Source organism: Physeter macrocephalus, chromosome 11, assembly GCF_002837175.3.
Source record: "Physeter macrocephalus isolate SW-GA chromosome 11, ASM283717v5, whole genome shotgun sequence".
Classification (NCBI taxonomy): Eukaryota; Metazoa; Chordata; class Mammalia; order Artiodactyla; family Physeteridae; genus Physeter; species Physeter macrocephalus.
Window position 1 is genome coordinate 134,292,996 of NC_041224.1, and position 15,326 is coordinate 134,308,321.

The 15,326-nt window shown below is 44.8% G+C and overlaps 1 protein-coding gene across 1 annotated transcript in view; it reads right to left on the bottom strand.

Annotated features, from left to right (window-relative positions):
* NID2 (nidogen 2) overlaps positions 1-2,706 on the bottom strand; it is a 79,590-nt gene extending 76,884 nt beyond the window's left edge. Inside the window, exons 1-2 of the mRNA XM_024115320.3 lie at positions 2,476-2,706; positions 1,497-1,805 (exon numbers count right to left, since the gene is read on the bottom strand). Of these exons, the coding sequence (XP_023971088.2) occupies positions 1,497-1,805; positions 2,476-2,706 (540 nt within the window). The remainder of the gene's footprint in view (positions 1-1,496; positions 1,806-2,475) is intronic.
* Positions 2,707-15,326: the final 12,620 nt, after the last annotated feature.

A 15,326-nucleotide genomic window follows, 5' to 3' on the forward strand; every position in this document is an offset into this window, starting at 1 on the left:
CTGTGCACCTGAAACTATCACAACATTGTTAATCGGCTACGCTCCAATATAAAATTTAAAATTTTTTTTAAAAAGAAGGTGCTCCGTGTATTTGTTTGAATTGAATGTACCCTGTTGAATTGAATAACTGAAATGTCAAACCTATGCATTAAAAATTATGCAATAAACAAAACTAGATGTTGCCTGACCCAAAATAAAATGAATGGCAAAAATCAATTCAAATGATTTTTATTTCTAGATCTTCTTTGCTTAGTAAAACCTTTAGGAAATATTCCTCTTACTCAGAGAGCACAGAATAAGAATAGCCACCATCTTGAATCACTCATTGAGAGTGGGCAAGCTAGTTAATCTCTCTGAACATACGGAGGATATGTGTCATCTTTCTATAGCTAAGAATCACTTTGATGAGTTAAAATAGAGATAAACTCAAAGAGTTTCAGCCTTTAGAGTTGACATTTTAGATTCAGGTCTAATTTCATAGGAGGAAGCCCTTACCAACCCCGGGAGGGAGGCAGCTCACATTTTGCCAAGCCACCCTGGCGCCACCTGATGTCCATTTGGAGTACCTCAAATGTTGCTGCCAAGCCTAATGACTGGGCGCTTATGTTGTTTCACTTTCTCAGGTAGAGACTATACAAGGAATCAAGGGCAGTCTCCTGTAAAGTACGGAGCATGTGAACTGGTACCTGGAGGGCAATTTGGCAAAGGCTATTAAAACCTTATAAAAAATGCATCACTCTGGCCCACCAATTCCGCTTCCTGGAATGTCAACTAGTGACATGGTACAAAGATTTAGCTTAAGAAAGAAAAAGTGCTTCACAAATTTATAATGATGAAAAATTGGAAATAACCTTGCTGACCACTGGGCACAATGAGAAATCCACTGGATGGAATATATGCAAACATTAACAGTGATGTTGTAGAAGTATATTTATTGACAGCTAAAAATATTCACAATTTACTAATTAGTGAAAAAAAGTTACAAAACCGTATGTGCAATGTGAACTCATCATTAATAGACATTGATAGATACAGATATGGATAGGAAAAAGCTCTGGCAGATGCACACGAAACTGTTTAACAGTGGTTATCTTTGAGTGGCAGGAAAATGAGTGGTTGTTCTTTTTAAAACTGCCAGCATTTTCTGATGTTTTTTTCCTTCAATGAACATATAATTAGAAATAATTCTTGTATATATGAGGTGATTCTAAAAACAATCAAACCATAAACCCCTTCTGCATCTGCACTGGGGCACTCACATCCCTTAAGCAGTTCTCCTTGCAAGAGTGACCTCTCAGACCCTCAGAGAAAGCTTGGAGAAAACAGCCTTCTTCACTTCCGAGCCACTTCAGCCCTGGGGCCGCCAAACTATACATCAGATTTAGCGGGAGAGTAGACTCCGGAAAAATTTCAAGCCAGTCCCTGGGTTCCAGCCCAGAATCCAAGCCCATCCCTCGGTTGGCACAGAGGCCAAGCAAGCATCCCTGGTCGCTTACCTCTCCCGAGGGCGGGGCCCAGCGCGTGGCCTCCTCGTAGGCGCCCACCTGCTCCCAGGTAGCCAGGAAGGCATGGGTGGGGGCGAAGTGCGCGCCGGAGCGCGGGAAGCCTGCGCGCACGTAGCGGGCGGCCAGGCCCAGCACCGCCGGGGAGGTGTCCTCGCGGTAAAAGACCCGGCCCCTGCCGTGACTCGTGTCGATGTCGGCCAGGAAAGGGGCGATGGCCGGGAAGTCTGTGGGGAAATCATCGTCCACATACTGGGTCTCCCTGGGGAAGTCCTGGGTTGAGATGATGCCGTTGGTGACCACCTGGGGGACGAGGCGGACAAAAAAAGTGTGACGGTCGCGTACGTTGCAGGAAGCCCAAGGAGGGCCACCACAGGTCCGGACGCGAGCGCCCACCCTGGCTCCGTAAAGAGGGAAGGGAACCGCCCCGGGCATGAAGCTCCCCCTTCCCCATCGGCTGGGAGCCCGATTCCTGGTTCAGGGCGACCAGCGCAACTTCAGCCGGCGTCCCACCCGTCACCCCTACCCCACAAGCGCGGTGCAATAGGTCCAGGAGCCCTAAAACTCGTTCGCGTTATCTTCTCACTTCCCGCACACCCCTGGAAAAAAGCTACGGGTCCGAGGAGGGAACACCCAGCTCTGCAGACGTGCACAGCCTCCTCGCTGTCCTAACTGGAAACCCCACTGGCCGGCTTAGCAATCCCACCTTCTTTTCTGCTGGGACTCTTATGCGGCTGAGAATAATTCTTACCCCCTCCCCCCGCCCCCATGAAGCAGGGAAAAGCAGCGGGTCCGGCAACAGCATCGCTGCAAAGCCAGGTCCCACCCCGAGGGCGCTCGGGGACAGCCGACTGTGCGGATTATTTCCTCCCTTCGGAAGGCAGGGGTTCGCTGAGAGCCGCACTACACTGACGCCTGTTCAGAAGCTGCAAGAAATCTGCAGAATCCCGCACCAGGAAGAAGCTAAACTTACGTAGAGTTCGCTGAATTGGGCTTCATAGAAGCGCAGAGGAAGCGCCAGCTTCACGGCAGCCGAGCTTTCGTCGTCGCCTTCCTGCAGGAGCTGGTCCCCTCGCGACTGCCCGTAGGGGAAGAGCTCGCCCGGGTGCAGCGCCGCGGCCCGGGACAGCAGCAGCAGCAGCAGCAGCAGCGGCGGCGGCGGCGGCGGCAGCGCGGGCCGCCCGTCCGCCCGGTCCCTCCGCATGCTCTCTCGGCCCTGGGCTGCCCCGCGGCAGAGCGCGTCCCGGCCCCGCCAGCCAGCCCACTAGCCCCGCCGCGCTGGCCTCCAACCTGGATCCCGGCGGGGTCCCGGGCGGGGCGGGACTCCGGGCCCTCCCAGAGCGCTGATTGGCTGCGGCCCTGGCCCCGGGACCAATCGCCGGCTCTGAGAAAGTTCGACAGCGGCCACATCTGGTTCTCGTTTAAGTTTTCTAAGGCAGTGGTCACCGGACCGGCGGGGCTGGCGGGGTGAAACATACCGGCCAGGGGTGGTCGGAACCACTTCTCCTCCGCCTCCGCTCCCCGAGAGCTCGCGGGGTCACCCTCACCCTCCTCTCGTTGCTGCCCAGGGGTGCCGGCGACTCCCGCCTCCGGGACCAAATGGCCCGCACGGTCCGAAGGCAGCAGCGCTGCAGGAGATGACCTCAGCGCCAAGGGGGACCTCGCGGCGGCTTGTGCAGCTGCTGGCTGGCGCTAAGTGCCCCGCCAGGCTGGCAAGGCGAGGATGGTGCCCTGCCCTGGGGTGCCGGGCGCCCCTCGCCCTCGAGGTCAGGCTCTCGGGCCGAGAAGCAAAAGGCACTGTCGCAGCCACAGCTTCCTCGGCCTCTTCGCTCCAGCCAGAGACGCTGCGGAGAAGCGCGCCTTTGTTTGAAGCCGGGGGGCTGACTCCAAAATTCCGTCCTCCTCCCGAAGGCCGCCTCCCGGGAGAGCTGGACCTCCCGGGAGGACTGGGCCACCGGGCCGAAATGCCTGCCAGTTCGGGTCAAGAGCGTTGTTTACCTTCCCCGGGGAAAACCGCACCCGGGAAGGCCATGAAACGCGACAGTGTGTGATCGGCTCTGTTTGGGGCATGGAATGAGGCATCCGGTTTGGACACCAAGCAGAAATGGGTCAGGCGCCACGGTGGAGGGACCCCGGGTCTCTCCCCTGCTCCCCGCGGGCATGGAAGCTGCCCTTGACAGCGTCCACGGAGGTGGTAACCCGAGCTCTCCGCGGGACTGGAAATCGCACAACCTCCAAACCAGCTGCGAGGGTGTGTGGGAACCCCATCTACCATAAACATCCCCGCTGCGAAGCTCCAGGAGCCGGACAAGATTTTATTACCAATTTTATTATCAAGAGCTTGATATTTCCCAGATAGACTGTTTTCTCCCTCGGGACCCCCATGGGGTCCTTGGAAGCAAAGGTATTTAAAAATAAGGGAAAAGCAAACCTTTGGAAATGCCTTAAGGGATGCTCAAAAAACAGATTTCTTTTTGTGGGTGTTTATTCCAGTTATACAAATCCTTACTGGCCCACAGGGACAAGCCCTGAAAACTTTGAAAAGATCAGACTGTGAGACTCACAGAATCAACACAAAATGGAAGATTGCCCCAAAGCAGTTTGCTTCCTCAGACTGTGGAGATTTTGTATATTTGGTGTTACAAAAATGTATTCATGTTTGCATACATGTTCTTTCTTTTGTAGACAGATATTTTCCTTGTACTGAGGTGGAATTAGAAGCTCAAAGACATGAGGTGACTTGACTTGCCCAAGGTCACCTAAAGTTACTCCTTGATATGAAATCCTTCACTGGCTTTCTATAGCTTTTGCAAGTCTCTCAACTGAGAATAATAATAGTTAACATTTATTTAGTGGTGATAAGCCATAAGTTAGTGGGTCAGGCAGACCCTAAGATGTCCCCCAATGATCCCCAATTCCTGATGTTCACTCCCTTGCATAATCTCTTCCCCTGGAGTAGTAGGCTGGCCTAGTAAACCAAAGAATGTGGCAATAGGGATAAGAAATCATTTCAATGATTAGGCTAAATCTGTCTTGCTAGCAGACTCTCTCTCCCTGGCTTTGATGAAGCAAGCCATTATGCTGCGAAGGCCCACATAGCAAGGAACTGAGGGCAGGCTCTGGCCAACATCCGCAAGGCACTGCCAACAATCATGTAAGTGAGCTTGGAAGTGGATCCTTCCCCAGTCATGTCTTGAGATGGCACATTAGCTCTGGCTGACACTCTGACTGCAGCCTTGTGAGAGATCCTGAAGCAGAGGACCCTCACTAAGCAGGGCTCAGATTCCGGACCCACAGATACTTGAGAATTTAATAAAGCCATGTTGTTTTAAGCCGTTATGGTTTGGGATAATTTGTTATGCCGCAATAGACAAGTGATAGAGCTAGACAGACACTGTGCTAAAGAAATCAAGACTTGATTTCTGGGTAAAAAGAAAAGAACAGTTACTGCTACATGGCTAGTAAGTGCAAGAGCTGTGACTTGAACTCAGTTCTGTCTGATATCTAAACCTCTGCTCTTTAGTTGTAAATCACACTGCCACAAGGCCCTCTGCAAGGCAGCTCAAGACTACCTCTCTAACTTCAGCTCTGGCCACCACTGGCCTTTCAGCTGAGACTTTAGTTCTCAAATGCAACCTCCTATTATATGGTTTGGAACATCCCCACATGCTAGTCCCTCTATCTATAATGTTTTTTCCAATCAATCTCATCTAGCCAAAAACTTATTCAAGATTTGAATCAGAACCCTTGTCTTCAGGAAGCTTTCCTGGAAACCAGTCTAACATAGAAGCCCCTTCTCTGCTCCATGTGTCCAGCGCTTTTCATTATCATATCTCCTGCCATCCCTGGTCTCCTCATAGCCCCCTCCCTACCACTACAACACTTGGAGGGAGGGGATTTGATCTCATTCAGGGCCTGCTACAACTCCAGCCTGGCTCGTTGGAAGACCCTTAAAGAAATATTTGTTGAATGAGTGAAGCCAAGCAAGGCAACCTAGGCCTAGGATCCATGTCTGCAGCTCAAATGAAACATTCTTGTCCCTACATCACCTTTCCTGCTAATCTGACCTGAGTTTTGTAATCCTCTTTACCAGGCTGCCTAGCGACTCACCTACCTCTGCTCTCCAGTTTTTGTCATTCTTTCATTCATTCGTCCATTCAGCAACCATTTCCTGGGAGTTTACCATGACAAACACAACTCTGCAAGAAATAACAGAGTGCAAGATGTGACCCTTGACCTTACGGATCTCATAAGCAGTTGCAAAAACAAAGCATAAATATGGGGAAAAAAAAAAGGAGCAATGCTGCAATGTAGCATGCATTTAACAGCAAAACGGGCAAAAAATGCCCTTGAACTGAGAGGCTGTCACTATGTTTGGATCTGATGTTATCTGAATACGAAGAAGTAGATCCAACAGGGAAGAGGCTGAAATGAGCAGTCCTGACTCCTGTCTGCATTAAAGTGGCCGAATTCTTTTCGAAATATGAGGCTTTGGACAGCTGTGCTTGAGCAGACACTCCTTTGAGCTCTTATTCTAATATTGTTTTTAAAAGACTCTATGGTACCCAAAGAGTGGTTTCTCCTTTAAAATGTCACTTTGGGTCTTGGTGAAAAGAAAAAAATCTGTCATAGCTATTTCACTGGTCAAAGTAAATACTGAAAAAATCTTTCTCTTGTATCCCCAGCTCCAGAGTAGAATTTCCATGACCTGCCAGACTAGTTAAAGAGGCAGAGGCCCTTCTAGGCTGGAAGTTATAGAGGACTTCTTCTCTAGACATTTTTAGTCCTCTTGGATTGGATCTTCAGAGTAATTGCTTGAGAGGTAAGATTCTCAAGCGCAGGAGTTTTTATCCCAAGCCAGGGATGGTACCAGATGCCTTGCCAATAGACCTCGTCAAGAGTCTCCAAAGTTTTACATATATATATACTTGTGGTTAGATTTCTGTTATAAATACCATGACTTCAAGAATGATGACATTTCGGGGCTTCCCTGGTGGCGCAGTGGTTGCGCGTCCGCCTGCCGATGCAGGGGAACGCGCCCCGGTCTGGGAGGATCCCACATGCCGCGGAGCGGCTGGGCCCGTGAGCCATGGCCGCTGGGCCTGTGCGTCCGGAGCCTGTGCTCCGCAACGGGAGAGGCCACAACAGAGGGAGGCCCGCATACCACAAAAAATAAAAAAAATAAAAATAAAATAAAAAAAAAAAAGAATGATGACATTTCCTGTTATTTTAATCAAGAGAATGAAAACACATTTGCTCCATGGTATGGCAAATAGATTTTAGTATTCAAGGCCAAGTTCTATGTATAGCACGGAATGGTGTGTGTACATGTTTGTATTGGAGGTGGCCTTGGCAGAAAATGTTCTGGTTCTTGTTGCACACAGTGATTCTCTACATGACTTTACTCTCCATTAAATTCCAGGCTGGGTGTTCTAGCAGGCAGAGAAAATAGAGTTGTGCAAATTCGCACATCTCCACAGACTCAGGATTGATTGAAAATTATGTTAGGCCTATGAAAAACCATTCACTCCTTAGAAATTCCTAGTGCTTGGGATATATTTGAAGGTCATTACAATGTAGGTGGGATGCCCTACATTTGAATGACCTCCAAATATATCCCAAGCCCTAAGTCTTCACTTGAGTTTTTCATTTATATCCAACTCCCTGCTGAATATCCTCTTGGGATGATACTTCAGACCGACATCTAAGAGAATGAGATCCACTACTCAGAATTTCTGAGTTTTCAGTTTCAGTTACAGTTAATGGCAACAGTATCCACTCCCTCTCTATTACCATTGCCCTGTTTTGCCTCCTCGTTATTTCCCACCTGCTAGCTTTTGTGTGAAAATTATGTTAGGCCTATGAAAAACCATTCACTCCTTAGAAATTCCTAGTGCTTGGGATATATTTGAAGGTCATTACAATGTAGGTGGGATGCCCTACATTTGAATGACCTCCAAATATATCCCAAGCCCTAAGTCTTCACTTGAGTTTTTCATTTATATCCAACTCCCTGCTGAATATCCTCTTGGGATGATACTTCAGACCGACATCTAAGAGAATGAGATCCACTACTCAGAATTTCTGAGTTTTCAGTTTCAGTTAATGGCAACAGTATCCACTCCCTCTCTATTACCATTGCCCTGTTTTGGCTCCTCATTATTTCCCACCTGCTAGCTTTTGTGGCGGAAACTACAGGTTAGCTACATACCATACCTAATAACTACCACTTATTCCCAACCTCCTCCCTTGCCAAAATCTACTACATAAGTAAGAAGGTCACTGATTTCCCAGCTTCTCTTACAGCTAGAGGTGGCCAGCTAGTGTAGTCCTGACCTGACCACCAGTAGTTTGCTCAAAGTGGTGGTCCCTGGGAGGGCTTTTACACTAGTGATTAAAGGGAAGAGTAGCGTCTTTCCCTATTCTTGCTTCCTTAAACACGGATGTGTTGTTTTGTGCTCAGACGGCCATCTTCTGACCATGAGGTGACAACAGTGTGGACAAAAGGACAGCAAAGCAAAAAGACAACAGGGATGTGAGTGTCTTAGCCAGTGAGGAACTGCCTACCTCCAGACTTAGAAAACAAACCCTGTTGGCTTAAGCACTGTTCCACGCAGCAGTACCTAATCCTAACAGATACTTTGCTAAATCCTTCCTCTATGTGTATCTAAAACACAAACCTGACCATCACATATTCCTGTCTAAGACCCTCTGGTGGCTCTCCCTCACTTTTAGGGTGACTCTTAATCTGGAAGGGGCCTCATGGCTTGGCCTCATCTGTCATCTCCTGCCCCTTCCTGCTTACACCTTTAGCAACACCCAACTGTTTCTAGTTCCCCATCCACACAAGTATTTTGCTTCTGGTGTTCCTCTGGTCATGCTGTTCCTGGACTGGAACACCCTGCCCGTCTCCTGATGGTCTCTCCTTCCCTTCAAGATTCAGTGCAGACATCACATCACATGGGCAGCCTCCCCACATTCTGGCAGAGAACTTCTCCTCTGCGTGGCTGTGACACCTGGGCACAGTCCTGTCTTAGCTCCTCACCAAAAATACTGAAATGGCCTTTTTATGTCTGTCCCTTCATCTGGTTGAAAGGGCCTCGGTTGTAGTTTTCCTGTAATGGCACTCTTCTGTGTTCTTTTTTCTTATGCACTCTAATGTCTATTTCAGACTGTTTTTACCACAAGCCTGAGCACGGAAAGAGAGCTAGGCCTTGACAGTCCCACCTGGCCACTAGAATGTGAACCAGTGCTTGAGGACAGGATCGGATCTTCCTCATATTCTAAATCTCATGGGTCTAGCACAGTACCTGCTACAACCCTCTGGGCTGTTTAGTAAACCACTGTTGATTTGAAGGGGGAAAAAGTGTTGTAAAGAAATCTTTCTTAACTCCTGTACTTTTTCCCGAACAACTCACTCCCTGCTTCTTCACATATTAATTATATCCTGGATTGTTGCAGGGAAAGTAGAAATTAAAAGGTGTGGCTTTTATGTTGGTAGACAAGATTCCCACTGCTGATTATATTTGAAGGTATTCCGGTTGATGGCATTAGATGCCTATAGAAAGAATAGTGCAAAAAGGCCAGTACTGCTCCCTTTCCTCCTGTGACTACCCCAAGTACAAGTTAGCATTTAATTACTATAACATCAGCATGCAGCTCCTTCACAAAGACTTCTCTCCCTACCCAGACGGCAAGTTCCTCAAAGGTCCTGCTTTTCACTTCCTTTAAGACTCCCACAGCTGTCTAACACAATGCTGAATAAATAAGGGCTGGTCAACTTCTAATGAGATGAGTGACTGCCCGGGAGTGATCTCAGTGTGCGCTGTCTCATTGGGTAGTGGCTGTGGCTGTGTTTCCAGAGGCTGTTGTCCTTGGCTTCATCTGTGCTGCTTTCCTAGACATCCTGTGCTTCTTACCGAATTGAATCACCTTGTTTCTGCCGCATGTGACCTGCTGGCCATTGCCACTTCCTCTAGAAGTTAGTGCATGAGTCAGAACAATGCTAATAAAGCCAAAGATAATCATGGCAAGCCTTAATTGAACCTTTATAATGTACCAGGTTCTAGTTAAGGACTGGATAAGAATGATTTCATTAATCCATTGTACACGTCCATTTTGCAGATAAAGAAACTGAGGCGAGAGGGATTAAGCAACTTGACCAAAAACTTAGCCAGCAAGGGTTGAAACCAGAATTCAAACCCAGGCAGTCCAACTCTGTTAGTGTATATCTGTGGCCTCCAGAGCTTTTTTTGATTTGCCACACTGAACATTGCTGTGTCAGGTACCAGGCAGAGAATCTGATCCAAAATTAACCAAAATCCACCCTCAGCAGTAGTTTCCCAGATACATCTGATATTTGAAACATAGCCTACAGGACATATATTCTCTACGTTCCTTCCCTGTACTAAGTTATGTCATCAGAAAACAATGCAGTAGGGTTATGTTATCTTACTGCTTCCAAAAAATACCTTGACTGAGTTAAGATTTAATTTTATGCTTTCAACTTTTATGGAAGGTCTTTATGAGAAAAATCAACTTGATAAACATTTCAGTATCTTTTTATAAAGCTATGTTTAATGATACTATTTTAATGAATTTTCTCATATAAGGTTTACAAGAAAAATGCCTCCTAAAATTCAGGACCAGGAATAAGTAAGTATCTCCAGTCTAATCTGGGTGTCTCTGGGAATCAAACATTGATTAAACTGTACAACTCCACATAGATCACATGGTGCCAGTCACAGAACCCAAGAGTTAATCCTGAGCTCATTTCCTTTCAGGAAAGCATTTTAATTCTATAGCAATTCTCCAAGTTCATTGTGCTGGAAACGAATGTGTCACCTTTCACACCAACCCAGTCCTCCTCCTGCCTCCCATTGCTGTCAACTGTGACACCATGTCCCCAGACACTCAAGCCGAAACCTCAGCCACCTCTATTTGACTTCTCGCTTTCCCTTCCCATGTACATCCAATTACTTGACAAATGCCCCAGACCACAGATTCACAGAGATCAAGATTTTGTCTTTTTGGCTCACTGGTGTATTCCCTGCCCCTAATGTAATACCTGACACACAGTAAATGTTTCATACACATTTACTGAACGAATAAAATTCTGTAGATTTATTTCCTGCCTCCGTTCTCTAGTCTTTTACCCCCTTCCAATCCTCCCTGCCGTCACTCAAGTCCAGGCACTTACCACCTCTCCTTGTCGTTAAACAACACTCTAATCTGCCCAGTCTTAGCCCACAAGTTCCAGTCTGTCAGAGTTCAGTGGCTGCTAAGTAAGCTTCCTAAAATACCTGAATATGTGCCTTCCTTGTTCAAAGGCTTCCCTTGACCTACCATTCAAGAGGAGCGTTGGATATTATTCTTACATCTGCTTGCAATAATAACTACATGGCATGAGTGAAAAGGAGTGGGGACAGAGGCCAGACCACGGCAGCTGGGGAGGAAGACGCCGATTAGAACTAAGCACAGGGTCAGGATGAAGACAGATAGCTTACGCACCTTTCAGGTTGTGGGAGTGAAAGGAGGTTATGTAAAGCAGGTAAAAATGATAAAGCGCCACAGACAGTTAATGTTTTATCTATCAGTAATACATGTTCCTGTAGATGTCATCAAAAAAAAAAAAAAAAACAAAGACATGTCAGAGAAATGGATGTATCATTTTAGAAAGACTTCTGTCATAGGTTTTCATTCATTATCTTACTAGGTCATAACAATCCTTTCATCAGCAGAGGAGTCCGTGGTTTACAGTGCACGATTTCACATGCATTATCTCACGCAGTTCATTCCAACATCCTGAGAGGCAAGCATTAGTATCTTCAGGGGAGACCGAGGCTTGGAGAGGTCGGGAGACATGGCCAAAAGTTGCCTACCTAGTAAATGGCAGTACATGCCCAATGGCACTGACACTGGAATTTGTTTGTGGGCACGTTCTTTGCTTCTGTGTTATCTTGAACTAAAACCCTAGACTTTGTATGCCAAGGCTGGTACCTTAGTCACTCTACCAGTGCCGTCCCACTACCACCATCCACTGCTCTATGTAGTTCTGGAGTATCATCATTCACTATATACTCTATGTAGTAGTAGCAGCGGTAGTACTGGCAATCTACTTCAAATGTTTCATGATCCAGGCAAGCATGCATTACTTCATTTAATCCTCATGGCAACTCTTTGAGGAAAATATTATTATTTCTTTTTACATCTGATGAATTTTTTACATTCTGATGAGGCCCAGAAAAGCAATTTAGCTAAGGATACACAGCTACCAAGTACCGAGGCTAAAATTCAAACCTGGGCAGGCTACCTCAAAAGCTTGAGTATTTAACACCATTATACCATGTGTCCTAGAATTTTAAACATCTCCATCCTTCTAAATTGTCCTTTAATAGGGTCCTTCGTCACCCCTTTGCCACTTCTTTAATTTTTATTCTGTATATTCAATGAGCGGTATCCTGATAAACAGGTGAGTTCATGATTCAGGAACAGTCCTGAGCATTATGTATCCTTGAACTCCATTACTGATTTGATCTCATTGGGGTTCATACGTTTTTCCCCTCTTATTTCATAGACTCATAGCCTTTTAGAACTGGAAGGGGCCCAAGAAATCCTGTACTCGAATCCCCTTGCTTTAGTGTGACAAAACTCTGACTCGGAAAGTTTCAGTCTCTCGTTCACACATCGTAGCAGGAAGAGAATCAAGTTTCAAGTTCCCAGGCTAGCAACCATGGAGCCAAAGCTCCAGCCCTTTCTGCCCCACGCAATGCCGGCAATAAACAGAGATGATGGTAAGAAGCAACCTCTCTCAGATCGGTTCAAAGCGCTGGTGATGTACTCTGCTGAGCTCTCTGGCTATGATCTCTTCAAAGACAAGGTATACGGGAAGGACTTAATAGACCCCTGTTCCCTTGACTTCAACGTGGAAGCATTCACTTGGTAGTTTCGGTTGAAAAGACCACCTTTTAGCCCTTAATTGAAGCATCTGGCAGCCACAGTAAGCAGAGTAACAGAATCACATAAGCAGAATGGTAGCTTCCCAATGTTATTTTCCGACGGCAGGGGAAAGGTGTTCTATTCCAAGAAGGGAAATAAAATGATAGGCATTTGGGGGAGGATGCTTCCTTCAGTTGAGACTCCTGGGTAAGCTGTTCTGTGAAGTGGTGACTTCACTAAAAACATCTGGTGCATCCTAACCATTACTCAGGGTGCCATTTTAAAGACTTACTTACATGGAATGATCTGTTTTGGCCCTTCTATTTACAACCTAAAGCCTGACTCATTAATAAGCCATGTGAATAGGACAGGCCTCATCTCTATGCTGAGCTGGGAAATGAACGCAACCACGAAAAATTCAGCCTTCCGGCCTCAGGCCAGCAGATTTTCTTGTGTTGTTTTCTCCTTCTCCTCCTCCTTCTTTTCCTATTTTTTTTTTTAATTGCCCTTCCACAATACACACAAACTTAAAGGAAAAATGTAATTGAAAACATTGCTTTATATTTGGCAAATACCATGCTAACTGCTAAAGAGATTATTCTCACACCGCCCACCAAAGCATTCCATTGTACATTTTGGAGCCCAGGCAGATATACACAGTTAGGGTCCATGAAACTGTCACAGGAGAGAGAACCTTGCTTACTGTGGCCCTCAAGGGCCTTCTATACTCATGGTTTTAATGAAAGGAAGAAGGAGCCTAGGAATTTAAGACAAGGAGGATGAAACAACCTTTTGCATCTAATTGGTGGGTGGGGGAACGGCAACCCTCAGGCGTGAAGGGGGTTAAAGCCTTAATGGACGTACATCTTCCACATCTGTATCATCCACTCCTGAAGAACTGAGCATTGACCTACACTTCACACAGTTTTCATTTATAAAGAGAGTTTGCAAGTGATGGCTCTGAACTCCCAATCTCTCCTCAAGTAGCAAGAGAATCACAGTTCATTCACACTTGGCAACTGCCTTTGTCAATTTAAAGGCAGTCTCTCTTGACTCTACCCAGAAAATTTACAGGATGAATAGAGACTTGTGAAGAAATATATATTTTTCTCATAAAACACTAATTAGATCTTTTTCTTTCAATAACATTTTTCTGTTTTAAAAGTTATTTTAAAACGTACGTACAGTAAATTTCGCTTTTTTGGTGTAACATTTCTATGAGTTTCGACAAAAGCTTAGAGCTGTATGATCACTACCACAATCAAGAGACAGAAAGTTCCATCACCCTAAAACATTGCCCAGTGCATCCACTTCCCTCACCCCACCTCTCAGCCCTAGACACCACTAATCTGTTCTCCAAATGTCATATAAATGAAATCACAGAGCTATTTGAGCTGGACTTCTTTCACTTAGCATAATGCATTTCAGATTCATTTATGTTGGTACGTGTACCTGTACATTATTCTTTTTTACTGCTGAGTAGTCCATTTTATGGGTGTACTGCAGTTTCTTTTTCCACTCACTAGCTGAAGGACATTGAGCTGTTTCCAGATGTTGCTGATTATGAATAAAGCAGCTATAAACATTCATGTACAGGTGTTTGTGTGAAAATAAGTTTCATTCTTTTGTCCTAGGAGTGCAATTTCTGGGTCATATGCTAAGTGTCTGTTTAACTTTATACCAAACTGTCAAACTGTTTTCCAGAGTTGTGGTACCATTTTACATTCCCATCAGCAATGTCTAAATGATACGGGTTTTCCTCATCCTTTCCAGCATTTGATGTTGCCACTATTGTTTACTTTAGCCATTGTGATAGATGTGCTGTGGTAGCTCACTGTGGTTTTAATTTGTATTTCTCTAATGATTAACAATGTTGAGCATCTTTTCATATGCCTGTTTGCCATCTGTATATACAGATTTTAAAAACAGTCTTTACCTGGTTTCAAATGTGATACATGCTTATTATAAAAAATTTAAATGTTACAGAAATATGTTATATTGAATACAAAAGTTTCCTTTAATAATTTTACTTTCTAGTCATAGCTACTGTTAACACCTTAGTGTATATTCCTCCATGTATATGCTAACATATACAGTATTTATAGAAGTGCAAAAATGGTGGCATTTTATACGTACTGTTTGAAAATTTGCTTTTAATCACTTAATAATAATCCTGGATAACTTTCCACATTGCGGTGTTCAATTGTCTTGTGTCATATTTCTAATAAAATAGAAATTTTTCTGATTTTAAGTCCAAAAAGTCACATTTTGACAATCCCATATTTTTGAACATAATAGCAATTAGTATTTCTACTATATTGTAGTAAAATTTTAAAGTTGTACGAACTTCCTGATGCAATTATACATTACACATTTCCCAGCTTTGAACTGAGAAATTTGTTGCAGCAATAAGGACTATTTTAGGAAGATGTAACCAGTTGAATTATGTGGAAATATAAAACAAGGTCCAGTTAATTTCATGTTTGTGTCTTAAGAAACTTGGCATATGGGTAGCTGCTCTATCATAGGGAATAGCAAGACTACAAAGAAATTTATTACGTTGTATTATTGCTCACCACAGGTTTCCATATTAAACAAACTGATTTTTTTTTCTTTTTTTTTTAGTTTTTTTTTCTTTTTTTTTATTGCTTTTTTGTTGTTGTTGTTGTTTCTTTTTCGAACTGATTTTGGTATGTACTTTTAATTATTTCACTTAAAGGCACTTCCTTTCTGCATCAGTCACTCCTATTAACTCATAATATTCTCACGGGGTTAAAGTACTGTCAGTGTCCTTTTATGAATGATTTCATAAAGAATAGATATGAAGGCAAGGGAATGTAAATGATTTATTTCTTGTGACTAAAACTTAGACCCCCATGCTTGTTT